Raw genomic sequence first — 27,971 nt, 5'->3', positions numbered from 1 at the left:
TTTTAACACCTGCCAGCAGTAGCAGCAGTGTTCCAGCGGGAACTTCTATGTGTTGATGCGGGCAGTTTGCAGCTGCCGTTGTGGTAGCATGTTGGGATCCTGCTAGCCGGTCCGTACCTGTCAGCAGCAGCTGCTGTTCGGGTGCTGGGTTGCTTGTAGATACTGGCAATCCAGGGGGTGGACGGGGAGAGCAGCGTGGGCAGCAGCGCTCAGGAAGTCACAGCTCTGTGGCAGGGCTGCTTCGTCCCCTCCTGGGGTGCTCGGCTCCGAGCTGGGGCTCCTGTACTGCCCGCGGGTTGGGAAACCCAGAACTAAAACCTGCAGGGGACTTCTGCAGCATTTGCATGAGCACTCTTTATTTTTGCAGAACTGTTCGGTATCATGAGAAAGCCCCTTTTTTGTTTGGTGGTGTTTTTTTTTTTTTTTTTACTGGTAAAAGGTTGAATTAAAAAATACTGACCAGCTCTCTCCAGGATATGTTTTATTTTTAACTTAGGTTGTAGTATGTTCGTGCTATGTTGGATGTATTATTCTTTGGCTTAAGAAAATACTGGGTTTGGCTACATGCGCTTTGTTTAAAAAAAGAAACAAACCCACAGCCCCAAAAAGCTGGTATGAATTTACTTGAACACCAACTCTGATTATGTTTCTAAGCCTTTAATGGCTGGTAAATGCACACTTCTCAGAATAAATCAGAATAGACATCCCACTGCTGGAACTGGAGAAGGAAAGTATGATGCCCACACCTCTATATGACACTACACACCTAGAAACTGCGTTAAAAGAGCATTGTTAAGGTTGAAAGTCAAACACTGAAAAGTTAGAAAACAGCAACGTTAAGGTTCCTTGTGCAACCTTAATTTGCCCCCCTGGTGTGCAAGCATTATTATACAGTCTTTAATTACAGGATCCCATGCTGGTTTCTCCACAGGGTCCTTCCCTCCCTGAGTGTGCAGAATGGACTTTGCTCACTTAATGAGCAGCTATTCATTATTTTGTTTTTTCTTCGTTGTTCAGTGTGTGCCCTTCTGCCTTATTTACCAGGCTCTATTCAAGCCCTGTTCCAGAGGCAGAATTATTAATTTCCTCTTGAACTTCTGCTGATCTCATTGCTATTGTATCTGAGCAGTTGATGAACAATTAATTAATTTTCCCCAAACCTCTGTGAGGTGAAGGGATGTTTTAAAGATGGGGAAACAAAGCACAGAGAGATTAAATGCAAAAGAACAGCTTGTCATTTTAGGGGCCAATTAGAGCTGGCACGGGCCCGTTTTTTCCCCCTGAGCCTATAGCATCCTGTGGCATGTTCTTTGTTCAGAGGGCTCCAGATGCTGCTCCCACTGCTCCTGCTGCTCCACCTCAGCACTGCACAAGGGTTTCCTTGCTGGGCTGACCTGTGTTTAAGTGGCCATCTCGGTGTCCATACGGCCCAGCTCTCCCTGGGAGCATTCAGCTGCTGTAGCCGTATGAGCCCCTTCTCTTCTCCTGGGTCCCAGCTCATGTCCCGCCTCCTGCGAGGGGACACAGAGAACACCTCTGTCGTCATGAGCCCTGGCTTCATCCCCAGGACCGTTCTTGACCTGAATTAAGCAAGTGACTTAACTACCTCATCTCCTACCCTACGCTTTTGCTAGCATGATGATGTTCCTTCTAAGCACCCAGGCACTCCAGGTTTCTTTCCATTTGATCCGTCTCCCAGCCCCCCCCCCCCCCCCTTCTTGAGGCTTGAGAGAAAAACTTTCTGCAGACAGATTTTCCCCCCCAGACCATGGATCCACCCCATAGCTGCCTCTCAAATGTCCAGCTTTCCCCCAGTCCCATAGTGGTCTAGATCCCTTCTCCTCTCCCTACTCCTCTGCTCTGCAGCTGCTTGACCTGACTTCTCCTGGCTAACTTGATCCATGCCGGGGAGGCACCTTTAGAGGTACAGGAGAAATCCAGAGCCAGGGCAATCCCATTTTCCACTGTTTTCATCTCCTCTGCCAGCTGCAGACTTGGCGTACCCCGCGGGCAGTTCCTGCTGGAGCTCTTGTGACACATCTGCCCTTGCTCTGCCCATGGCCAGAGGACCACACCACCCCTGCTCTGTAATCCCAGCAGAGACACAGCCACCCTGAGAAGCTTCCTTCTCGACGCATCTCTGAAGTCATTAAAAGGCCCGTAACAAGGCTCCCTTACCCAGCACAGCAAGCCCAAAATGGGAGGCCCCCCCCTGCCATGCCTGCGCGCTCTTCTTGCTCCAAACGCCCAGCAGGTCTCAGGCTGCGCTGCATCTCGATTTGACACGCTCCTACGCTGCTTGTCACCTCTGCCTTCGGAGTAGGAGGCTTCCCCAGCCACGCTCAGAGCGTCTGGAAATAGGTGTTAAGAGCCATGGAGATCTCGGCCACTCTGCCTGCAGGCATCTGCTCAGGTCTTGCTGTCCGCAGCTGAGCCCTGCCTGTCTCTTGCCCTGGCTCACGTGGGAAGATGCTGCTGGGAGCTGGTGCAGTGTGAGGGGGAAAAGTGCTTAATGCTTAGCAGTCGGTCGAAATAGCTTGGGAGCAGGCTGCCAGAAGCCCTCCAGCAAGGCAGTAATTAGAGGAGCTTCCACTTGGTTTCTTTATTTATGTATTTAATTTTGAAATTTCAAGGAATTTATCACCTTGGTAGCTAGAACCCCAGTTCTGCAAGCAATTGCAGCCAAACTCATTTCTGCAGACTGAGCTGCTTGCAGGATGGATATCTAAAAGCCTCACAACTTGTTTATACCGTCTGCTGTTATGCCTCACTTTAGGGTTTCCAAATAACTGTGGTAGTGCTGTAACGCTCCTGAAGAGCCGCTCTGATGCTAAAAATGAATTGATGTAGATGCAAATCATCTTTAATGTATCGTTGTGCTCCTTTTTCCTTTGTGGCCTGGGCAGAAAGGACAAAGTTGGGCTGGAAAATGAATTGGTTTGAATTATGTCAACAGACTGGGGAGATTAACCATGTGGCTGTCGTGCGTCAGCCCAGAGCTGAAGTTGTGTGTGTGTTACAAACTCTAGGGAAGGATTAACGAATGCAAGCAAGCAAAATTGCTTCAAACAACCGTAAAGACATTTCTGTTAGTGTTAAGTATTATAAACCCCTTGTCTCCCTTGTTTGTTTTTAAACAGTGCTGAAAATTTGAAAAAAGTTTCAAATCCAGTATAAGTCGGAGACACCTCTACCCACCAGGCCCTTAAGAGTTAGTGGGCTTCTTACTAATTTCACAACCAAGGTGGTTCTAGATTATATAAAAAATATTTGTGCCATGGTTTGTTACTGAAACTTAGAAATGTGTGTTTCAGGAGCCTGAAAAGTGACTTGATTTTCTCTTCCAATTAGCGTTGATGATGCTTTGTGGATCACCCGTGAGGATTCTGGACTGGAGGGGTTTGGGTTTTTTTTTATTTCTGTCTCTCCTCACTGCTTCAAGCAATGAAATCTCCTGAGGTCTTTATCCTTGGCACAGGAGGACCAGTTTTCAAAAAGTGACAATCAATGCAGGCTGCCTGCGTTTTTGATGGCCAAACCAAAACCACCTGCAAAGGCTGGATTTTCTAAACTTATCATCCACACACTGATGATCTCTTTTTAAAATACCTTAAACTGGGCCTCTGGAAGCTGAAGAACTCAGCCTCTGATGTGTTTTGAAATCTCTGACCAAGGCATGTTTAGAGAGATAGGTAAAGTTTACCCTTGTGGGTGGCTGAGTGCAGCCCCCTTGACTGTGGCAGTGAGCCTTAGAAGTTTTTCCTTCTTTCTTCTTGCATCCCGTTGCAATATTCTGCTGATGTCTTACATGCACACGCGCACCAAGGAAGATTTGCCTTATTTCATCTAGGCAGGAGGTGCAATTTTTAAGCTGTAGATGGTTTTAATATATGGAAATACATTAAGAACGGTCTGCATTTCCCAAATGCTGATGTAGTGCAGGTTGGACGTGTCTGTAGCCGTTACCTCAGTTGTCCATATGCCTGTGACACTGACGCATATTCTTTCAATTGTGCCGCTAAGTCACATAACCCAAACAATGTTTATTTAGCTGCTGTGTCTGTTTTGCTTTCTGCTGGCAAAGAAAGGGTGCAAGAAAGTAAGAGAATGCTGCAAGAGGTGAAATGGTAGCAGATGCAGCCCTTCAAACATAAGTTCAGCAACGTTTCATGGGGATGCATGCTAGGTAGCAGGGAATAGATACAGGCATGGAGTCTGCCATCTGCGTTGTGATGGATTGCACTAGGCTTTTTCCATGACTGCAAACCAGCTGTCTACGGGCAGATTGACCTTAGCCCAGGGTCCCCTCCAAGCCTCTCTGTCCTGTCTTCTCTCACTCTCGTGTTTGTGCTTCACAAATTCTCCCCTCCTTCCACTGCCCTCTCGTCATCCTTGGCGGCAGGAATGTGGGATTCTCGGAAGCAGTCAATGCTTGCTTAATTCAGCTCTCATTCAAGCCAGCACAAGCAGAGTTTGTTCAGTTTTGAAAATTCTCCCATCCAGATTAATCTCTTTTTTGCAGCTCTGCTGCTCTCTCCTGCATGTCATCCAGTCCCCCTCTGTCCTTATCCAGCACTAAACTGCAGCCTTTGGCAGTGTTGCAAAGAGGATGGAGGATGAGAAGAGGTTAGTGAAAAGTGCTTAAGTGAAAGCAGTATAACCGTGAGTTGCAAGTCATTCCAGTATTATACAGTAATTTTTTAATCTGCATAGCTTGATTTCTTAATTACCATTTAACGCCTGTGTTTTTCATTTGAGTTCTAGTTTCTGTGTTTCAGCTTTCCCCAGAACAGGACAGGCTGCTCTGGGTGGAGCCAGGGGACTCTGGATGCTGGGTTGTGCCAGAGATGTTCTTGGCTTTTTAGAGGCTCTTCCAGTTATTTCTTCTGACAAGGAGTCTAGTTGGAGGCCAGGTGTCATTCCCCAATATACTGGAGTACAAAAGTAGTACCTTGACCATCTGACCTGCCCCCTTCTGCCCCAGCGGTATTCTTTTACCTGAGGAAATAAACTAAACTCAGAAGGCTCTCCTCTGTCCAAGTCACATAAACCCTTGTGTAGGCTGGGGATGCCTCTCAGAATCATCAGCTGACATGCGCTCAGTTTTATCTCGGTGTGAAAATGAGCCTAAGAAATAGGTGTTACAAATAGTGAAGAGCTGAGACAAGGAAGCCAAACAGATTTAAAAACCAGGTAGAACATTGTTTATTGAAGGGACCAGGACTTTTGTAATCTATTTTTAACCTAGTTCTGTCCTTACAGTTAGCTTGCATGCATCTTAATCTTTTAAGCTTTAATTTCACTGACAAGTAATTCAGACTGAATCGTTACTGACCTTTGCCTTTATAACTGTGTTCATGACTTTTTTTTTTTTTTTTTCCCCCCTTCTTCTTCTCCTGGATTGTGGAGGAGTTTTGGGAGGGGAGAGTTGGAATGCTGTCTTTTTTTTCTTCGTTGCTCTGTGACCATCAGTGGAAAACATGCAGAATTGTGGAGAAGTAGTTTAAGGAGAGCTTGGTGCCAACTGTTGGGACTGCACACTGCTCTGGTAGTCCGGGACACAATGTTTTTTTGTGCTGGCAATGTTTTCTAGTGACTGTGGGCCTGCACTTTCACTGATAGAAGTCTGTTGCAGACTTGAAAGCAAGCAAGGGACAGAGTAATAAGCCAGACAAGGATCCAGCACTGAGACTGCCACTGAAGACAGAATTTGTCCCAGAAGTCAGAGCTGTGGTCCTGATGGGAACACACTGCTGCTGGCGTGGCCGTGCGTACGTGAGAGCCCAAGTATCGGAAGAGCGGAGGGAGGATGGTGGTGTCGTTCCCGCTGCCCTACAGAGAGTTGGGCGATCAGTCAGCAGCTTAGACTGCAGACAGGGCAGAAAGGTGTCGATGGAGTTTCAGGGCAGAGGGGCATCAGTTAATACAGAGATGCCACCCAAGCGTCCTCAAAGTTGAGAGGCTGCAGCCTTTCTGCATGCCCTAGTAAAGTCCTTGCGCGCCCCCGGAATGAAGAGCGTGCTCCCGGCCGCTGGGCCAGCAGCAGGAGTTACCTGATGCCTCGGCTCCCTTCCCTGCTGCTGTCTGGGCAGGCAGCTGAACGGGCTTCTCATCCTTCTTTGCGTTTTATCAGAGCAGTCGGGGAGGATGTTCGCCCACCGTAAACGCAACAAGGTGCTCCTTTTCCCTGGGGTTTTCCTGCTGGGATGCTTGGCGCTGGCAGACAGCAGAGCAACTCTGAGTGATGAAGCAAGTTAGATTCCTTTCCAGCTCGCCCTTTAATACAAGTGGTGTTATCTTGGGAATCAGGGACTTGTAGATTTATAGCACATTTGTAGCCGTTGTGTGAGCAGACGTGGTTTGTGTTAACCATGCAGTCTGTTTGTCAACCAGAAAACACTGAAGGTGACTTTGTCCTGTTTTATGTGAGCGTCATGCCTTGTCTCCATGATGCTGCTACGTAGCATCAACCTGCACGTGGTGAATAAGCTCTGTCAGAGGTACCTGTTACGCCATAACCCTTTTGGTCTCCTTTTAGAGAGGTCTGACGAGCTCTGCAAGCATTTTGTCATTCCCAAAGTAGCTTTATTTCCCAGAATTAGGACGGGAGCATGCATGAAATCAGTATTCCGGCACTGGGCACCAGTTTAGCAAAGTGGCTAATAAATGCTTCGCTCGAAGCCGGGCTGCTTGCATCATTTCTGTCCGGTGAGGTACACAAGCCTAGACTTCGTGGTGTCAGGGCCTGGCATCTGCATCTAAGTCGAACCAGAAACTGCACAATGAGGTCAGTGAGATTGGACTTACTGATGATTTTTTTTTTTTTTTCCCCCTCGTAAGGTCCTTGTTGCTGTTGCGATAGCACCTAGTAGTCTCAGTCGTGGATTAAAACTCCACGGTACTGTGCGTTGTGCAAATACAGAGCCGGAACATGGCTCTTGAGCCTGAAAGGTGGTGATCAGAGTGTGTGACGGGAGACGACAGGAGGGACTGAGCGGGCAGACGGGAAGGTACAAGGAAACCGTGATGGAGCAGCAACGTGGATGCAGCAAGCCAGCTGCTTAACACGTAATGAGTGATTTATGGGCTGTGGGGGCACAGGAAGGGTTTGCCATCGGTGAGGTCTTTCTAGGAAGCTCCTCTCAGGCCCAGGGACAGCATGATGGTATTGATAGAAGACTGTCTTTTGCTTCAGGAAGATGTGATGGGGACCGATGTAATGGGCGGATCGGGTGCCAGGATTGCTGTCCGGATGGGGAATGATCCAGGACTGGTCTGGCCATCGTAGAAGTTGCTGTGATTGTTTTTTATGTTAGCATTTCAAAACCTTCTTCACAGAGTTCCATTCAACAGTAGGATACAAGTAGGGGAGGCAATTAGAAGAGTTGAAAATGGATTCCTATCAGCATCAGAACAAGTCTAGTTCCTAATCGCCACTAAATACCATCACCGTTTGAGGCCAAGTTTTCCTCTGTCCAAATTCACATACATACTGTGGACTTACCTTTGGTAGGACTTTTTCTTATATCCTTTGTAGTGTAAAAGCAAGGGAAATCGGAAAATCTGGTTTTATGCTTGACAAGGACTGGCCAGTCTGAGGAGACTGGGAGATGTTTGCCCTGTGCGTGCCTTTCTGTACCATGTCTACAGCTGTCCTTGAATTCTGCTGTGAATCCTGCACAGAATTGCCTGTGGTCCAGGAGTTGTCTGCAAATGCAGGTCTTTTGGGGTCCTGCTGCCTTGGCTCTGCGGGAATCTGAGCTAAAAAGACACGCTGATCTGAATAACTCATGGACGATTATGAGTACCAATTGAGCAAGGAAATATTTTTGGCTTTGTTCTGAGGTTTGGAGAGTGTCCGCTGTTTCCATTCTGAGAATGTCACAGAGACGGATTGCTGCCGCAGTAATGAAAATATCAAGAGCTGCTTAAAAAAGCAAATATTCTCGGGGAAATAATGAGAATAAATTGAGCTGGTCCGCAATGTACGAACCGGGAGCCGGAGTGACAGTTGAACTCTGCAGAGAATGGCTAACCAGTGGTAAAATTAGGGGGCTGGTAATTGGAAGGAAGCTTTCCTCCCAGTGAGTCCATTAGATCAGAGGTGCTTGGCAGTTACTGGCTTAGAGGGACATGTATTTTAAGGCCTGGATTTTTTTTTTTTTTTTTTTCTGGCCTGACCCGTGTTCATATTTTATGTTTCACTGAAGTTCCGTTGGGAGGGGTGTGTAGTATTGGCCAAAGCCCCGAGCGAGCCCAAATGCTACATTGCGGGACTCTGGTGTCTTTGCCGGGAGGTACTCAGTAAAGATTGTGGTCAGGGGACTCAGCTGGATGCTCGTAGTGTCCTGGGATGTTGGGACAGCTGTGACCCCAGCATGTCGACAGCAGGGAGACATCGCCGTGGGGTGTAGAAGGGAGCGTCTCCGTCTGCTCCCTAGCATTCAGTCCAGGACATCCTGCTGCGCTGTTAGTCCCAGCACAGGAGCCTTTGGCTGATGTTGACTGCCTGCTGGCTTCCCAGGAAGGCTGCACAAGCAGCAGCGGCTTTCCATGCAGGAATCTGTCTAAAATTTGAGCTGTTGCAGAGTGGTTCAGCATGCTAGGAGAGGACATGGGATCAGGGGCTCCTGCTGTGCTGTCATGAGATAGTCCCTCGTGCATTTGCCCGGCGGTTTGGCAGCCAGCATCGCCTATCCTTCACCTGCACCATGGGGCTGTCTCAGCTGGAGCAGGAGGCTGCTCCAGTCAGGGCAGAGAGCTTTCCCTTTGCTGCTGTGTCTCATGCCTCTCGACCCCAGCTCCTCGCAAAACGTCCAGAGGACCCTGCTCTCACCGGCGTTTCTGTTCCCTCCAGGGACCGTGATGTGGGAATAAGCGTGATTGACTCGCAGGGTCGTGTCTGAGTCTGGCAGATGATCGCTGGAGGAGCAGCAAGGGGGAAAAGCATACCCTGTGATCTCTGCTGTATTTGATTTGCAGCTGATGATTATTAGCTTTTGACTGACTGATTTGCTCCTTGCAGGTAGGATGTAATAGTGCCTAAAACAAGGGAAGTTTTGTGAAAATTAACTTGCAGATCCTGGTGGTCAGGCAGTTCCTCTCTTTGTAAACACTGCTGGAAGATGGCAGTAATTATCTTAAGAAATTCCTTCCTGCCTCATATCTTCATTACAATTGCTATAGACCTGATACACTTAACAGCGAGCGAGCGACAAAGTGTGTGCAGAATATTAAACACGCAGTTGCTATTTCCTACCTTCTGTTTGGTCATGACCTTTCCAACAGCACAAGGTCTGCAGCCTCTGAATCACAGACATCACCTTTAGCTCTCCCTTTGCTGTTTTTCCTGGCAGCCAAACACTGCCAGGTGCTGCGGGCTGCCTTGCTACAGGGAGTACCTGCCTGCACCCTGCCTGCATCCCCGAGGGGCTGCCGCTGGAGCCGGCAGAAACCCTGCCATCTTTTCTGGCAGGATTTGTCGTCTTCAGTGAGAAGGAAGGATTGTGAGCCTGGTTCGTGGGACATTTTACTGAGCAGGTGAAGGAGATTTGGTTGAGGTGAAATGACCCCAGAGAAGGTGCGAAATGCGTTGGAAGAGTATCCCAAAAGGCCAGTGGTGTGGAAGGATGTGGCCATAAGTCACATGGCAGGCTTCAGAGGTGGATGAAGGCTGCAGCCAGGAAGATGCACTTGAGACGCCAGGAAAAGCGTCCCACTGGTGAGGGCTGGGAGCCTCCGATGCTTCAGGACTGATGGGCAGCTTCTGAGATCCTGCTTGGCTGATTCTGTGTCTGAATTACAGAGTGGGTCAAAGTGCCACCGGGAACTCACCGCCCTCTAAACCGTACCAAGTCCTGGATACGGGATTTCTAGCCCACGCCTCTCAGCTCAGGCACAACCCCGTGTTTTGCTGTGGGAATGATGCTGGTGAAAATGAGGCCTCCAAGTACTTCTGGGCAGGCTAATGAATGGTTTGCAGCAGCAAACAAAACAGGTGGATGCTGGTAAGCTAGGGCAAAAAAGAGCGAAACAGAAAATCTGTCAAAACAGAGTTGCATGTGAACAAGGTGGGTATGAGTGAGAAACGAACGTGGTGCGACAGCTCAGTAAGTGTGTATCTGTGACATTTGTGGGTCCCCCATTTCTGAAGGGTCCAGATGCATTTATTCTCCAGTGCCGCTGCTGGGTAAAAAAAATTCTTTTATTTCCTGTGCAGGGAAGGGAGGGTGCTTAATTAACTCACCCGAGCTCAGGCTATAGGGCTGGAGACAGAACAAGGACCACGTTGCTTCAATGCCTGGTGAACACCTCACCCTCCAGGCTAGCTCTCTTCTTTAGTATAACGTATGTGGGTATGTCTCCCAGGAAACGTGCGGAGGCTCTGCAGTGGCTTCTTGCTGAAAGTCGTAGATGGATCTACAGCGTAATTTAATATAGAGATGAATACAAATAAGGCAGTGTCACTCCCTCACATTAATATATGATGCTTCATTGATATCACGACCAGCGAGGATGAACAGGCAGGTGGCAGGATCCTTGTAATTACCTGGGCTGAGCAAGGAGTTCTTAAAATAATAAATGGCAAAGCTAAAAGGCGGAGCCTGTGCCTTGTCAAGGGAAATTGAGAAGCCCTGAGAGATCAGTCCCTGTCAGGGCTGTCCTGGAGAGTGAGGCCCTTGACAGATTCACCAAAGGCAGTCAGGGATATTCGACTTCTCAGAAGTCAGGATTTCCCAGGCTGCTGTCAGGACAGGCAGCAAGAATTTGGCTTTTCTTGCTTTTCTGTACAGATTGACAGATGCTGGAGCAGCACAAAATCTGAGGGGTCTTTTTAACTTCTCTGGTTTGAGCTGCTGTCTTAGGAGGGGTGTTTCAGCTCGGTGCATTGCTCATGGGACAGGAGAGGGTCCCTCAAGGTGTGGGCTATCCAGAGCAGTCTGCTGTGGCCACCAGCCCAGTGATTCATGTGGCTCGCAGCCCACTCGCAAGTTGTCCCTGGAAGCGTGAGCTGACCCCGAGCTCCTGGACCAATTCCCAAAGGCTCAGAGGCTTGCCTGCCATCGCCCGACACGTGGGAGCAACTCATTAACTGCACAGATATTCACACGCTGGTGCACGCAGGGCCCAAGGACCGGGACCAGGGGTGAGCCATGGCGTGTCGTGGTCCTCTGCTTGCACCAGAGGAAGCTTCGTGGCTTATCTGGTGAGGGAGGTTGGGCGCCATCTCTGCGGCGGACGGCAGCCCTGGCTAATTGGTGCCGGTCTTTGAAACGATGTAAGGGCTTCAAGGAACTGCCCCAGAGGTTTGTTTGTATCCTGAAAAAGCTCCGTGATTTTTAAGTGCCGCCATTTGTAGGAACTGTAAGAATCCCTGTATTTCTGTCTCATTCACATACATATCTCCTTAACTGCTATGACTTTTCAGATTTGAGCGAACCTTAGACTGTGTTTAACCAAATAAAAGGCGGTGGAACCTATTAAATTATACCTGAGCATGGTGAAGTAGATTTTCTTCTTATTTCTACCCAGCACTGACACAGATGACAAACTGCCTATGACTTTAATTTTGCAAATGAAGCACAGTTCTATCTTTAACATAAATGTCTGGCATACAAGGATCCATCCTTGTAGGCAGGTTTTGCTGTGTCCAATCAAGTAATTTCCCTCTCTCCTGAGTACCTGGTCGAGAAAATGTCTCGGTCGTTTCATGGAAGATATTTTAATTTTCTGCTTGGCTTGGCTGAGCAGCTGTGACTTCAGGATGATTGGTTGGATTTGCATAAGGTCATTAAGATCCGGTAATGCTGTTTATTGCTAAGACATCTGCCATTTATATTCATGCAGAGCAAGTAAAATTAAACCTCAACTAATGTCGCTATTATTACCAATGCAGTTAATGACGATGAAACCCATCGATAAGTGAAGATTTCACAGTGGACTGTAGGTAATTCTCTTCCTGAAACTCTGGACCCACTGGAGTGATGGTAGGCTGTGGGAGCGCAGCAGGCTCTCTTTAAATGAACGCCCATTTGGTTCTTACTGGGGTTCATGTTTGCACAGAGGGACTGGGATCCACGCAATACTAAGCGGCATCGCTGCCGCATTCTGGAACTATGCATGTGTTGCGTCTGGGTGGGTGAACAGCAAAATATTTATGCACCCTGAAGCTTCTCCCTTCCTAGTTCTCTTTAGCTGTGGCTCAGATACTTCAGCTGATAGGCCCTGCTGTGACTTGTCTCTCTTCGGTGGGTTGCAGCAGTGCTTGGGTTTGGTTGCTGCAAAGTAAAAACCAGGGCTTTGCTGGGTACTGAATTCTGCAAACCACGAGGAAGTACAGTGCTGCTGGATTTCATCTTCCCATCGTCTTCAGGAGATGGGTGAGAGCTGGTACCTGAGGTAGAGCCCTTTTTATTTTTGTATCATTCCAAATGCGTAAGATGGGTATTAACTACAAACTACTGCCAGGCTGATTTCCCTGAAGATCTGTCCCCGATCTCCACCTGAGTTCACTACTTACTGTAACATTGGCCAACAGTTAGTCATTTATCTTACTCTGACATGAGATCCTGTTATATTATCACAGGGCTGATTTGGAGTTGTGTCAAGGATTTCCTGAACGGTAATGTCAGAACACCACCACCTTCTGGAGGGGACCCCACCAGGCTTTAAGAGCCACCCGTCGTCTCTGAGGGTAGCTCCTGCAAACTGGGGGTAGCATGCGAGGAGGTTCCCGCTGCGTGTCTTGCTGCAGCTGATCGAAGAGGCTGACACAGCGTGCTGCCGGCTGGTTGTGATGTTTCAGGGTGCCTGCAAGGTATCACAGTGAGCAAGAGTTTTGTCAGGCAGCACAGACGAGCATTCAAAAACCAGATCCCAGCCTATGTTAGGGTAGTGTAAGAGCTTCCCTAATTGCTTCTGCGCATCAAAGAGGGGCAGCATGAAGACTGACCCAGATTCTCTGCTTCTGGATGCTTTTTGACAAGCCCTTAGTGAGAATTTAAATGTACTGAATCAAAACTTGAGGGAGCAGCCACCCAGTTGCCTGCCCGCTCCTCTCATCCCCAGCCTAGGCGAGCCTGGCAGCGGGATGTATTCCCTTGGCTTCCCGTCTTCGAGAGGGGGAAAGACAGCAGCAGGGAAAAGGGGCTTGTGTTTGCTGCCTGTTTTCTTAACCTGTCCTGCAGCATTGCCAGGTAAGGCTGTCTCAGTTTACAGTCATCTTTCAGACTGTAGCTGACCGTTAAAAGAAAAAGCTGCTTCTCCAGAAAAGAGCTTTGTGGCTCTCAGTACAGCCTCATTCAAACTTTGTGGAGTAAAATTCCAGACCGGTGATTAATTTGGAAGCACTCTTGGACCCCAGAGCTGCGATGGAAGGCCTACCCAAAATAGCGACCACGGTCAGTCACTAAGGAACGTTTGCTTGTGGTGCAGTGCTGTGGGAGGTAAGTTTGTATTAAAGCCGTGTCTAATGAATTAGAGACATTCTACCACTTCCCTTTAAAACTCATGAAAAACATTCATCTTTGCCCAAAAACGCATTCTGCTGAACGGCAATCTCTCTGTCAAGATATAACATCAATGAACCAAACTATGCACGAGGAGTCAACACCACCATGTGCACATCAGCCAGGAAGGAGATGCTTCCAGCTGGGAGGCACTGAGCGGTGGATTCACCGTTGGTGCGTCTCTGCTGATCTCCGTAGAGTCTTAAGGCGAATTGCCACGGGGATTGTCTTTAATCTTTTGACACCCTCGCCCAAGCATTCCTGCCTCTTCACATTAACAAATTAAGTTATTAGCTCTTAATACCTGAAAATCTAGACCTTCTGTGCCAGAGGGTAACAGAGAAACAAGATTAGGGGGATTGCTTCCAAAGCCTAGCGTTTCCAGGCAGTGTTTGTAGCTGATCATTCAGCCCAAGAATGTCAAGCAAAGAACAGGCCATGAGAGGAGGAAAAGCCCGGGAACAATTCAGAGTGAAAAGATCCCTGAAGAATGTGGATGTACTTAGATAATGTTCGACATGCTTCCCCTGGAAAGTCGAGCAGAACAAATATCCAGCAGTGCATACACTTCTGGACTGCCTTGCTGCCTTTGATGGCGGCAGCAGCACAAACAACCTTACTAAGGTAGCAGCAGCCACGTTCTGCATCACACGCTCCACCTCTGGGGCCCATCACCGTCATGGGGAGAGCAGGTGAGTAGCAGGCTTTAAAACAGCCAGCTGGATGGCCTCTGTCGCCAGGTCTCTTCTGGATGGGAGAAGAGCTTCCACACTGCTAAGGGGAGAGAAATAGTTTGGAGGAGCAGAAGAGAGAAGGGTCACTTTTATGGAGGGTAAATGGTGAAGCCCTAGGATGGGGCATGGATTGTGTTGCCGCTGAGGCCTTGGGTGCCCCGAGCTAATGTAGGGGTCAAGAGCAGCAGGTGCCGTTGTCTGATTTTCAGTGATTTTGTTCCTGGTGACTTATCTCCATGTGTGGGCTAGATGGAGGAGATTGTGCGTGCTGCATGGGGCCTCTGCTTCAGGAAGCAAGAACTGCAGAAATCAAACTGGAACTGTTAAAGTCTTGATTTCTCTGCTCTCCAGCCCTTCAAAAAGGGGAATAAGTATTCTGGGTGGTAAATGTTATACATAAGAGTTTTCAGGGCAAAAGTTTACCGATGAGAACCCAAATATCTAATAAGGGTCATTTTACCGATAGGAATGATGCTGCAGCATGCAGGTGAGCATGCACTGTGGATCCTCATCCGTGTCGGACTCATCAGGGGTTGCTCTCATTTAAGCCTGGCCTAAAGAGCTCTTCCTCTCAGCTCTGGGGATGCCAGATTCAGTCCCCAGTGTAGTAGTCAAAAGAGGGCTAATGGTCACTTGTCTGGGGTTTGAATTTTGGGTACTTCTTTCAAACAGAGGAAACGTTTAACCTGGCAATGGGTGGTTTTACAGTTGCCTTCTTATGCTCAGCTCCCAAAGGACCAGCTCTCTGCTGGGTTACAGTATTGCTGATTTAAAACTCAAATTTGATCCGTGTTTTTACCCAAGCTGATTGCTTCCCTGATTTCCTTTCTGCCTCAGTCTGCTAAACTGTAATTTAAGTGGTTTCCAGCGCGTTAAGATTTATGTGGAGTCCTTGGTTGCTGCAAGACTGTATGGCACAACTTAGGCATTCAAGGTCTTGACAGTTATAACTAGACTACACAATTCTTGTCAGCAGGCTGAAAGTACTGCCATTTCCCTCAGTGCTAATTAGCTCCTTTTACCCTCCGTGCACGGTTACCTTATGTGCATGGTTTTCCTATATCAGATTGTTCTTCCCGGTAATCAAATGGCTCAAAGACTTCAGTTAAATGACTCACGCCCTAAGGAGAGCTGAGATTTAATTGCCCCGTAGTTACTGCATCAGAGAGACCCACTAGGATGTCTGTGAAATGCGAGCAGCCTGTACAAGTCCTAGGCCCGAGCACATTCCCTTCAATCCAGTCTGAAATCAATGCAAGAGTCCTTGTGATTCCCATGGGATCTTGGTCTATGACTTTTGTGCACTAGGTCCCTGCTAGACAATTGCATTTAAATATCTGGATCTTTAAGTGCTCATTCAGGTGCCTGAGGAAAATTCCCTGGAAAAATATTGCAGACTGCCTTCAAGATGACTGTAGAATATCAAAGAACAGGAAGGATACTAGCTTGACTCACAGTAATGGGGACATCTTGCTTCCACAGGTATGCTGTGCTGCATGGTGACACCCCTTATACCCAGGAGAGAGTTTATTAGATAGAATAGCGACAGTTGCCAGCAAACCTGTTCGTATGGGGTTTGTCATTTGTTTCAGAAATGTTGTAACTTTTATTATGCAGAGCTTAAGTTTACAGCTATAAAATCCCCACCAGCATCCATGCTGAGAAAAGTGCATAGGACCTTAAGCAGCATCGTAAAAGCTGAGTGGGATAATGTCAAATCATTTTATAAACTCTCTTACGAAAATTGCTCAATCAAAATGAAGGGGCACACTATCTATAAGATGTGAAATTTAATTAAGGATCTCTGAATAGAATTATGAACCCAACTCCAGGTTTCTACATTTGGAAATTTCCATCATAAAGCATCTCCATTCATTTATCCCTACAGGCATTGAAATGTATTGTCAGCTGGTATAAATCTAATCTGACACAAGGACTTTAAAGGCCTGCTTTTTTATTTTAGATGGGAGTTTCTTATATGTCAGTGGTTGCGTAAAGAGACTTTACACTGGGCATAAATTACATCCACTTTAAAAAGCCATAGTGTTAAGAGGCTGCAGAGATTTTTAAGTGTAGTGGTCAGGATCTCTTTACAGCATTTGTATTGCTAGCAGTTCTGGAAAATTCCAATATTGTGAGAGTTAACATGCAGAGAAATCTGGGAAACTGTTTTGCTAGCACCCTGAAACAGGACCCTTTTTTTCGATAACATGGAAATGAAAATGAAGTTACTGTTTGTTTGACTGAATTCATGCACAAGCATGACTGGAGGATGTGGTCAGAAAATTCATTTATACATTCAGGGGCCAGACCCAAATCAGTGTAAATTAGCCGTCTTCCATCTGTCTCCTTGTGGTTTAGACCTGTGAAGGATGTGACCAACAGTGATTGAAATGCACTCCAGAAATGGGAAATAAAGATTTGAGGAGAAGCTTCTACTGAGGAGACTCCCTAGGGCTACAAAAAATATAATCATGCTGAAGATGTTACCGCCACATGGCTGCTTTTAATCTGCCCTTTTGAATACTGTTAATGAAGTTAAAGGCTAACTTATTCACTGGTATTTTTCTCTTCTAAGATCTGAATTGCAGGTTTGTTCAGCCTACAATGGCAATTCCTCATTTCATTGGCTTTGGAAGGTGTCAAGTGAAATGAACTGCACAGCGATCCCATTTTATCCTCTGTTGCATATAAATGTCTGTTTCTTGTTCTTAACGCTTTGCTGGAGTATTAACTTGAGTATTTGTCCCCAAACCTGTGCAAATGCACACAGAGCTGTAGTGGTACCCATCAGTGTGGTGTGTGAAGCCGTGGCTCTGCTGAGGTTCAGGCCAGCAGTGTGCTGGGGATCTGTGCTGTCAGACGCTTGGTTTGCAGTGTAACTTCTGTTGCCCAAGTTATCCTCCCCGAATGAGTCAGCATGGGTCAAGGTGACATTTTCAGCAAGGACAAGCCCATCATCCCGCAGTCTAAAACTCCTGGGAACCCAGTGTATGAGATGCCAGCAGCTGGACTCGCGGCGGGCGTAGGCACGTGGTGGTAGGACAAGGATGGGGAGGACCCACATTGCTAGGCAGGAGCTGGGGACTATGTCCGGTGTGCTCCCCTGCCTACCGGACCATTGCATACCTTGCGCTCTTGCTCAGTGTTTCAGGCTGTTTTCCTCTCTCAAGGAAGGCAGGAGTCCCAGGTTGGGGAAAATTAATGCAAGAAACACATGTGAACCGCGGGGTGGGTGGAAGGGAGCGGTCCCGTCCCGTCCCAGAGACTCGACAGGGCTGTTGATCTCCTGTGACCATTCTCCATCGGGACACTCGTTGCTGAGCGTCAGCGCTGGCTCAGAAGGGTCCTGCTGGTAAAGCTGAGCCCCTTCCCACTGCGCTGACAGCAGCAACACTCGCAACCTCCTCTGTGGCAGGCTGCCCCGCGCCTGCCTGCGGTTCAGCCGCCGCCGGCTGCAGCACGCAGCCAGACCAAGGGGCAGCTCAGCCTGCAGGGACGGCTACCGAGGCTCTGCGGTGTGCGTACGGGAGGGATTTCTGGGGGAAAAGGAGATCAGATAGTCTGCTGACCTTGTGGGAAACTATTCTGCCATCCTTAAATACTTGGGACTTGATTCCGCTTTCCGTGCATTTGACACCACCGGTGTGATTTAGCGTGTCTGCGACTTTGCGTGGAAGTCATCTGCTGCCCATGACCTTATACCTTTTACTCTTCAGATTTGGCCATCCCCCCCCCATCTCCCTAGTGGCTGTTCCTCGAGCAGCCGCAGAAAGCCAGTGCGTTTCCTGGCTTGGGTCTCCTCTTCGTATTCTAGCACACATGGGGACAGCTTACGCAGAATGACAGGCTTAACTTTGGCACACGCTGTTAGCGTGGCAGTCGTGCTGGTGGGAGCCTGGCTGACATCCTCTCTTTGCCTGTTTTCCCAGGTCGTTGCACTGTCGTCGTGGAGTCTCTTGAGAGATTCAATCTACTATACACTGTCTGTTGTTGCACTCATTGTGGTAAGTTTTTGAACGTTATTCTTCTGTGGGAGCCCATGCGTCTACTGCCACCTGTAAAGGGAGCCTGCTAAGAAATCATCGTCTTGTAGCTAAGATCCCAGCGCCAGGAGTCACATGGTTTTCTGCTTGCAGAAATATGTACTTGTGATCTCCCTGGTTCTGTAGAAAAGCCTGTCCCAAGGGTAGGAGATCGAGGAGTGTCCAGAGAGCCCAGAGCGATAGCTGGGGAGAAGCGCGGTGCCCCCGTGCCAGCGCAGCCACAGGGTGCCGAGCTGATGCCCCATGCTGCAGCCCCACCGCCAGCTCTGGGGTGGATGTTGTCGCTCAGTCCTCTCCTGACAGCAACCCTCGTGGCTTCCTAAAAAAAGTCTAACTGACCCATAAGGAGGCAGCATTTGTGCCCAGAGGAAAGAGATCCTCAACAACTACAAAACATGAAAGTTAGTTTTTTCACACGTAAGTGGGGCAGGTCTTATTCAGTGCACGCTAGCAGCCAATCTTCTAATGGAGGCTACGGTTTCAGTAATTCTTAGTGCTGCTCCTATTCCAGCTTTCATCAAGCTCAGTAAGTACTTTGAATCTCTCAAAATCGGGCTATACAGTGAAAAAATGTTAGCACGAGTGTTTAGTTTGCACTACTTTTATTAGTTGCAGTTTCAGTAGTGTGTTTTGTTTTGCCTTCATTCTGCACATGCCTGTATACGATACATATTCAGTAGGTGCGAAGGCCTATATCTGTGTAATCTCAGAGGGTTTGCCTCAAACTGTTTGCACTTTTATTCCCCACACTCCAAGGTCAGCCTTTTTGCACCTGATAAAGATAACTTTTCTACATAATTATTATTAATGAGCTGCAAAGCAAAAACTTTTTTTTTTTGCTTTGACAGCTTGACAGTAACCTCATACCAAAAAGTGTTCCTAAACAACAAACTTGGCCACACTCACTAATCGTAATAAATTACATTGCACGAGCTTGAAGACATCTAGCAGGCATTCTCTGAGTTTACTCCATGGGAAGCACAGATGTGGGCAGCTGCCTGGCATTTAGCCTCCTGTTGTTTGGATCGGGTGTTTCATTTATTGCATGGTGACAGACAAGTTAAAAAACTGTTCAGTCTGTCATCGGTTTTTAAATTCTTAAAGCAAGGCAGGTTTTTTTCATGGTTGGTTCGTTCTTGTGGTTGTCAGCTGCTTCGGGATGTTGAGAACCATTCTCTATTGTATTGTGTCCGGTGTACCCCTGAAATTCCCAGCTACGTATCCTATGTAATGAGAGTTGTATGGCTCACTGACCAGACATCTCAGTTATCCTTAAGACTTTTCTCCTATACCTTTTTTCTGTATAAGCTGTTCTTCATAATTACAGAACTACAGAAGTCCTTTTCTTTTGGGAGTGTACCCCATAGTATGAGGATACTGTTGGTTTCTTCCTAAGCCTCAGATTAGCTTCTCTCCAGACGTATGCCCACTCTTGTGCTCATCTTATCAGCTGTGAGGTTCAAGGTCCTTCACGCAGCCAGGGCAGCAGGATGGTGCAACTCCAGGCATTCGTGGAGCCTCGAAGGCATCGCCAGAACTCTTACTCCCATGTTACAGCACTACATGGCTAATTGTGGCTTGGGAGATGTGGAGCGCGTCCCACTTCTCTTCAGTGTTACTCCACAGCAATCATTGCAAATGGCTTTTAAACACCTGCTAGAGAAAAACGGAGAAAGATAGGAGGAATGGAAAACATTTTAAATGGTTAAAGATTTAGCTTCCAGCTGATTTACCAACCCTTTTATACGCAATATTGCTCCCCAGTTGATGGCAAATGAGGATTTTTCCTTTCGGACCCAAACACTGCTTCAGTTTAAGAAGTTTCTCCTCCCCTTCACTCACCCAGGGACCCCTGGCTTCACAGAGGCTTGCATCTTTCCTATCCTTTTAAGGCAGAATCAAATTTAGGTGGCAGCACATTGTTATTAAAATACTGACTCTCCAGTCCCAGATGTCTCTTCTGGGAGACAAGCCACGGGCTCCATGCAGAGCATAGCGCGACCTGCATGCGGTTCCCCATTTGTTACATTTCTGTGCGCCTTAAATTTTAGAAGGCGCTTAAATGCTTTGCCATATAGGGATAATTTGCCATATCAGGGCGTTGAGACTCTACTGCAGCTGAAGTACAGTCCTCTTTCTTGAACGATGATATTGCTTGTAGAAGGTTGCTCTCATAGTACTTTAAACAGCAGCTTGTGGTGCTGTACTGTAAGTTGCACTCCACTGGTGTCTTTATTAATCGTAAATACACCTGAGGGGAAATAAATACGTTCCTGCCAATGCTGAGATTCAGCAACTTTACAAAGCTTGATATTCTGCTGGGTAAATCAATGTGACTTTGTCTCCTTCCATTTCCACTAGCAAAGGAATTGCAGTGTTGCAGTAATAAATAGCAAAGCAGTATAAACTCACCTGTTTGGTGCTCCAGGCTATTTGGTAAGAATGAGTGAACTCTAAATCACAGAGATTAGAAGTGGATAAACCGCACTTACCATACTTACCTCACCTTGTTTCAGCCCTGTGATTTTTTTTTTTCTTTTTTTAACCTTAAAATGGTATTATAAAGCTACCTTGTCTTCTTGTAGAGCTTGGCAAAACTGTTACTCCTTATCTCCCTTGAAAGGAAAAAGATGCCTATGTATCTTAACTTGAAGGGACGTGGTCAGAGTCATTAGTGACAAAAGTGGGATGGGTGCTATTTTTAATCACAAAGGTCAATGCACACGCTTTCATGTCCCATCACACCAACACATTGTAACCTAAAACAGGCCTTGTCAGATTAGATCACGGTGACTGGGACCTGTAATTTATAACCCGCATAACGTTTTGTGGTCATGTTTTCTTCCAGTAACCAATGTAACTATTGCTTGGTGCTGGCTGTCACACAGGAGTTGCTATTTACAAGCTATATAGCTGAAGGGAAGCGTTTCACTGCGCTTTCGGAGGCTCGTTCCCTTCCCCTCCCTTTTCTCTGGTGCGCTGCCGTGGATGTGTTTTCCTGGTGCAAACAGGGCATTCCCGCCGCTCCACACAGCATGGAGCTGAAAGCAGCGCAGGTGCTTTGGAAGGACTGAATGGAAGGCAGGCTCCTCACCGAGGCCGACAGGGTCGAGCGACTGCCCAGGCTGCGGGGCTGCAGGTTGCTGCGCGCAACCCTGGCTCCGGCCTCCCAGAGAGGCCCCACGCTGCCATGAAGGGCTGGCCCTCTGGGCACCCTGCACGCAGGCCAAGTGGCCTGGCTGGCCCTCTGGGCACCCTGCACACAGGCCAAGTGGCCTGGCTGGCCCTCTGGGCACCCTGCACGCAGGCCAAGTGGCCTGGCTGGCCCTCTGGGCACCCTGCACGCAGGCCAGGTGGCCTGGCTGGCCCTCTGGGCACCCTGCACGCAGGCCAGGTGGCCTGGCTGGCCCTCTGGGCACCCTGCACGCAGGCCAGGTGGCCTGGCTGGCCCCCCGGGCACCCTGCACCAAGGACCAGGCGGCCTGGCTGGCCCTCCGGGCACCCTGCGCACTGGCCCTCCGGCCCTCCTGCTGCAGCAGCTGTTCCCAGGGATGGGGCCTCCACCGCCTCTCTGGGCAACCCCTTCCAGTGCCTCACCACCCTCACTGTAAAAAATTTCTTCCTTATATCCAGTCTAAATCTACCCTCCTTTACTTTAAAACCATTATTCCTTGTCCTGTCACAACAGGCCTTGCTAAAAAGCTTGCCCCCATCTTTCCTGTAGGCCCCTCTCAGCACTGCCAGGCCGCACTCAGGTCTCCCCGCAGCCCCCTCCTCTCCAGGCTGAGCACCCCCAGCTCCCCCAGCATGGCCCCGGAGGAGAGGGGCTCCGGCCCTCGGATGCCCATCTGAGGTGGAAGGAGAAGCGGAGACACAGGGGCGTTGCCCGCAAGGGAGGGTGGCAGCCCCCTCCGCTCCCAGCGCCGTGCTGGTGGAGGAGCGGGCGCTGGGGCAGGGCCTAGCTGTGGAGCACGGCAGCCATCTGCCGGCCACCTCCCAAAATCTGCCTCTTCACACCCTCCCGAAACCAGGCGTCGACGGGCAAACACCTTCACCCCTCTGGCGTGGTGTTGTTTCTTCCCCAACACGGAGCGTCTTACACGCGCAGGGAGAGGCACATTTCTTTCCCAAGGAGGCTTGCGCAGTGGTGTTATGAAAGCTTGGGCATCCGTCTGCAGGTGTGCTAAAATGACTGTCAACAGTAGTTAAAGTCAACTAGTGTGGTGATCTTGTAGATCTTAAGGAAATGATGCCTTGGGCCCAGTTTTTAGCAAGCAAAATTTGTCAGCAGCTGTGGAGCTGGCTGTAAATCTGCATGCTGGTCGCCCAGTTGCTGCCCAAGAAGAAGTCGGGGACGAGGCCGTGTCTCTGGTGAGACCAGCCATGCGGGTCCGAGGCAGGCGCGGCCCCTTCTGAACTCACTTCTGTTTTCCCGGTAACCGCTTCTGCTTGCTGCTGCAATAGCCCCGGTTACACAAGGATCCCATGGTATTTGGGAAGGAGTACCTGCCTGCCTTTACTAGGTGGGAGAAACTAAGTGTTGGGAAGTTCAAAGGCTGGGCAGGAGGGCAGTGCCAAAATAGACCAGAGCTTAATAGCAGTGCCCTGAGCCCTGGGTTGCTCTGCCTGCTCTGTCGCCTGCTCAGGTGATGAGCTGTTTTCAGCTGTGATTTCGTGTATAACATGCCTGTTTTTAAACCTTTTCTCCACAGTTTATTTATGACGAAAAAGTTTCCTGGTAAGTGAATCCCTTTTCATTTTTTCTGGTTGTACCACAAAAGCTGCAATAAGTAGGGTTCATCAGGAGAGGAGGGAAAAGCTCGAAAGTTCTGCAGGGCGATTCAGGCAGCATTTCCTGCTGCGTGAGGAACCTCAGCGCAAGGTGGGCTGGAATAACTCATTTTCTGAGCCAGAGAGGAAACCCTAGGAGAGCGTCACTCAGACTGTTTCCCGATACAGCAGCGGCAGTCGGTGCCCTCTGCCCACCCTGCCGCAGCCTGGGATGGCGACGTGCTCGGCAGGGGCTGCTGCTTGGGTGCCAGTGTGCCGGGGATGTCAGCCAGCTGGGAACAGAAAGGGCCACCCAAGCAGTCATAAATAAGTGTGTTCCAATATTTGGATTTTTTAATAACTTAATAATTTAAAAACCAAAAGCTCCTAAGGCAATATTAAAGAGCAAATGAGTGGTTTAAAGAAAGAAAGAAAATATATATATATGTTAATATCCCCATGAATGTGCTTAAATGTACTGCAGTAGGTATGGTAGGCTAGGAGGGCCTCAAACACTTTGAAAAGTGTACTTTCAGCTGTTTTGCTTTCATGGTTTTTTTTTCAGCACCTCTCAGGGCTTGTAGAGTGACAGTGGTAGCTTTGATTTCACTCTCAGCCAGTATTATTTAGATTACAAGCACTAGGGGGAGTCAGGCTTTTTGGGTTGCATGTTTTCTTAAACTTGTTCTCACTGGGGGATTTATGTTTAATTTCAGAGGAGGATTTCTGAAACACTGAGTTTTGCAATGGCTTGTTTTTCTTTGTTTTGTTTTGTTTTGTTAACTAAAATTGACTCGAGGCCCAATTGTATTTGACTGTGCCCTTCAACTAAAACACATCAATGCGGAAGCCAAGTGTTGAACTGCCAGAAGCAGGGAATGAGATATTTATATGGTTAGTGCAATGTCTCAAAATCCTTAAAGAGAAAATGGCCCATGAGTTTTAGTATATAGCAGTCTGATAATGGATGATTTCCACAAGGATTAGCAGTTTGCTGAAGGGAACTGTGCAGAATACAGCATTTTGGTCAATGAAAAAGATTACCTAGAAACAAGTTCTAAAAGTCATACTCTATTTTGTTTCCATACAAGTTTCACTAGTTTGACACAGAAACAGTGGAGGAAAAAACCTGACAATATTTCATCAGCAGTTTAAACTGCTGCATGCTGCATTCTCAGTGGTTATGTGGCAGCAGTAGCGGAAGAGCAGCTGCCCCTTGTTCAGGTTGTCTCGGCGTGATCGGTGTGCTTTAGCATGCTCAAAAAGCCCAGCGACCTGCTTTACACCCATGCAGGCAGAGCGGGACGACTGCTCCCCTCCCTCTGCCACAGCTCCCGCAGGTATTGTCCGTACAGAAGCGTCGGTGTTCCTTGGGTGCGCGATCTGTTCACTGAACTTCTGGGTTTAGTCGCTTGTTCTTAGCTGACGGGTTGCTTTGACCAAGTAAAACCAGAGCAGAAGTCAAGAAAACAAAGGAGGCATCGCACATGGGTGTGTGTGAGCCATTTCTTTACGCATCCCCTTTTCTAAATGTGCGTTAAGACAACGCAAGAGGGTCAAGCCTTTCCGCAAGTTTGTGGTGTGACAGATGGGGGAATGTCTGAACTCGGGCAGCTGACTGCCATGCCCTGCTCTGATGTGTTTTCTGTCTCGCTCTTGTTTGCAGGTGGGAGTCTTTAGTCTTAGTGCTGATGTATGCCATCTACATCATTATCATGAAGTAAGTCAAGCATGCCCTCGGCTTGTTTAGATTGTAAGAGGCTCCCTGCTCCTGTGCTTTTCCAGAGGTTGCAAAGGTGATTAGAGAGAGCCGCAAGCTGTGGGCAGGGCTTCCATTGCATCACCCAGCTTGCACACCAGCAGCACCTCCAATAACAGGGGTTAAAGCACCTTGCCCTGTCATATACTTATCTGTAATTTATCCTGATGAGGTGGGAAGGGGCTGCTTATCCCCATTGTACAGATCTGAGGATTAGACAGCTAAAGGTGGATGATGCTTTATGGATCTCAGCTTGTGTGAACCGACCAAGGCTAATGCAGCAAGTCTGTGGCCAAGCAGAGAACCGAATCCCACCAAAGCAGCCTTTTCTGACTTCGCTTTAGCATCCCTACTCAGAACAAAACACGGGGGAGGTTCCAGTCTACTTTTTATGGGTGCACAAATCCACAGCAGTTTGTTCTTGCTTGCTTGGAGGCCCATGATAAAACTACGGCACAATCAACATTGATTTTCTGAGCATCTGACCTGTGTAATTTCTTTCACGCGAGTTTATGCTAGCAAAGTTAGTCTGTTCTGCTGCTTGGTTCCCCTCCTCCTGCCTTGTTTTTAAAAGCCAGTGGAAAGGAAACCCAGATTTCAACTGGAACATTCAACAAAACCTACCAGCTGCCAAGCACACCAGTGGTCTTGTCTCAGCAAGTAAGAGTAGAGATTTGTTTCGAAATGATGAATAGAGTAAATATTGTGAGAGCAATTCTCAGTGAGAACAGCAAAACACTCAGGCTGGGTTGAAGGGAACACAAGTCAGAATTCATCTCGCTTCTAATAATTAGAAACTTTTTCTTTAACATGGAGGGTAGCTTCACCCTTGCAACAATTAACTGACCAGCAAAACAGACTGTTTTAATGCCTGAATCTAGAATGGATTTTTTTTTTTTTTCTGAAAGCACTGCTGTAGTGTGGACAGATGTTTCAGACCTGTTTGGATATAGCTGGGGAGGTTGTCGACCTGGTTAGGGACCCCAGCCAGGTGTTCACAGTGATCTACCCTTGCCTTTGAGTATCATGGTGAGATCCTCAGCTCATGTTTGTGTCAGCTCCTAGCTACTCTAAATAAAATAAGAAGCAAAGATTATTTTTTTCCCCCAAAGTTGAGACAGAACTTAGCATATGGTCTTGTGTTTCTGTGGTAGGTCTTCACAGGTAGAACAACAGTCATGCTCAGGTGTGACTATGTGATAAAAAATAAATTTGGATGATGACAAGTAATCATCATTTGCTATACAGAATATTAATTACACATAATACGTAAGCGTACATGTCATTCAAGATTCATGTCTTGTATCTTTCATAGCCTTCTGGGTATGGAGAGATTGCATTGTATACAATTTAGTTAGAGCTCTGGCATACTGTGGCTAGATTTCCTTAAAGCCAGAGGGGTTTTCTTCCCTCCCTTAGTTGGATCACACAGGATATGAATCTAGGAAAGGAAGACTGTGAAGAAATCCACATAGAAGAGGCAAAGATACATCTAGAGTTTATTTCATTTGTGCAGGTACAACTCAACCATACATCACTGCTTCGAAAGGAAGACAAAAAACTCTGCAAATATGGTGAATGGTTTAGCAAATAACACGGAAATGGATGATAACAGCAACTGCGATGCCACAGTGGTATTACTAAAGAAAGGTAACTGTTCCAGTAAGTCACCCTGCTTGCTTGCATCATTCTGAATGTTTACAAGTTTGTCCGCTAGTCATGCGGTGTGGTCTGCTTCTGTCTTATCAGTCACGAAATGGGCGGGGAGGTGGCCCTTTTGTAACCCCCCTGCCAGATGGCCATGGCTCCTGTGCCTGTGGGCACGGCATGGCGACACCAGCCACCGCATCCTTTGCTGCTGGAGGCAGCTCAGGCCTCCTCTGGGTAGTTCTTGCTTCTGCACAAGTGCCTGGCTCAAAGGACTCCTCCAGCTTCAAGCCTGACTTGCTCAGGAGCTCCTTATTTAGACCGTTACGGCCATGCCAATGTAAGTCCTCCTGTGGGCACCGTTATTCTGCACTGAAGATGTCCATTTACATCTAGTACCTCCAGTCAAATTTAACTCCATTCCAAAGCAACACAAACTGAGCAGGGAAAAATGCCCTGCTTATACTAGTGTACGCTCTCCCCCCTAGTGAAGGGAGGGTGGGGACTCTGTTGGTCTAGGTAGCGTGCGCTTACTGCACGTGCCATCTTGAATGTGCACAACATTTCCATGTAAACGATCTTTGAGTGGATTTCACTTTGGCTGAAATCTGCTTCCATTTGACTTTAGTCACGATCACATCTAAAAATGATTGTATTCTTCAGCTTTAAAAAAAACTCACCCGCTCCGTAGCTCAGCAGCAGTAGTTCGATGCGTGCATTTGCAAGCATGTGCTAAACTGTATTTACAGAGGATAATTCTTTTATCTTTGCAACAGTCAGCAAGCATGTGCAGTAACTGCTTGGGATTTATATGCACCTATCCTCAGGAATAACCCCCCCCGCCCCTCCAGTCACTGGTTTAACCTGAGAAGCAGCTCTGTCTTGTCTCAAGCAGTCCTGGTCTCTGACTACTGATGGGCTGCCCTCTTTGTTTTGCTGGGCTACAAAAAAATTAACAAAAAATAGGTCTCTCTTCCTGCAAACAGTGATTGAAAGACATAGTCTGTATACAGTAAGCAACTAAACCTGAAATGTAGAGGGGTTTATTTGCTGACATCAACCCCTTTGAGTCTACCAGAGGCCAGCTATCATGTTACTGCCCTATTGCTCAGGGAAGGCTTTTGTGAGTGCTGTGTGCTCTGGTTTGGGGAAGCTGCTTTTATGGGAACAGCCGGGGCTCTCCACAGTGAAATTGTGCTGGCAAGATGACTACTCTCTGTACCAGTAAAGCTAGACTGGTAAAACTCAGTAAGCATAAACTTAGGCCTTAGTCATCTAGGTTTACCCAGTGACCTCAGGGTTATGCACAAATGAGGCGGTTCCGATTGTGGGATTTGGTTTAAATCTCCCCAGAATGCTTTTTTGCATGACACTGCTCAGCTGCTAGTAATTTTTTGTTTTGGACACTTGCGGTTACTCAAACTGGCTGAGGAAGGAAGCCGAAAGGATTGCTTCATTTTCTTGCAGATTGTTCCTGTATTTACTTGGCAGTGGGCCACTGGAGGCC

The 27,971-nt window shown here is 47.8% G+C and overlaps 1 protein-coding gene across 1 annotated transcript in view; it reads left to right on the top strand.

Moving 5' to 3' along the window:
- The window catches only part of SLC24A3 (solute carrier family 24 member 3), a 60,741-nt gene that overhangs the window by 10,893 nt on the left and 21,877 nt on the right, over nucleotides 1–27,971 (top strand). Inside the window, exons 4-7 of the mRNA XM_075707337.1 lie at nucleotides 18,175–18,249; nucleotides 23,001–23,026; nucleotides 24,725–24,778; nucleotides 26,334–26,479. Of these exons, the coding sequence (XP_075563452.1) occupies nucleotides 18,175–18,249; nucleotides 23,001–23,026; nucleotides 24,725–24,778; nucleotides 26,334–26,479 (301 nt within the window). The remainder of the gene's footprint in view (nucleotides 1–18,174; nucleotides 18,250–23,000; nucleotides 23,027–24,724; nucleotides 24,779–26,333; nucleotides 26,480–27,971) is intronic.

Source organism: Pelecanus crispus, chromosome 3 (genome assembly GCF_030463565.1).
Source record: "Pelecanus crispus isolate bPelCri1 chromosome 3, bPelCri1.pri, whole genome shotgun sequence".
NCBI classification, from domain to species: domain Eukaryota; kingdom Metazoa; phylum Chordata; class Aves; order Pelecaniformes; family Pelecanidae; genus Pelecanus; species Pelecanus crispus.
The sequence above is the reverse complement of the archived record's forward strand: the minus strand, read 5'-3'. Positions and strand labels throughout refer to the sequence as shown.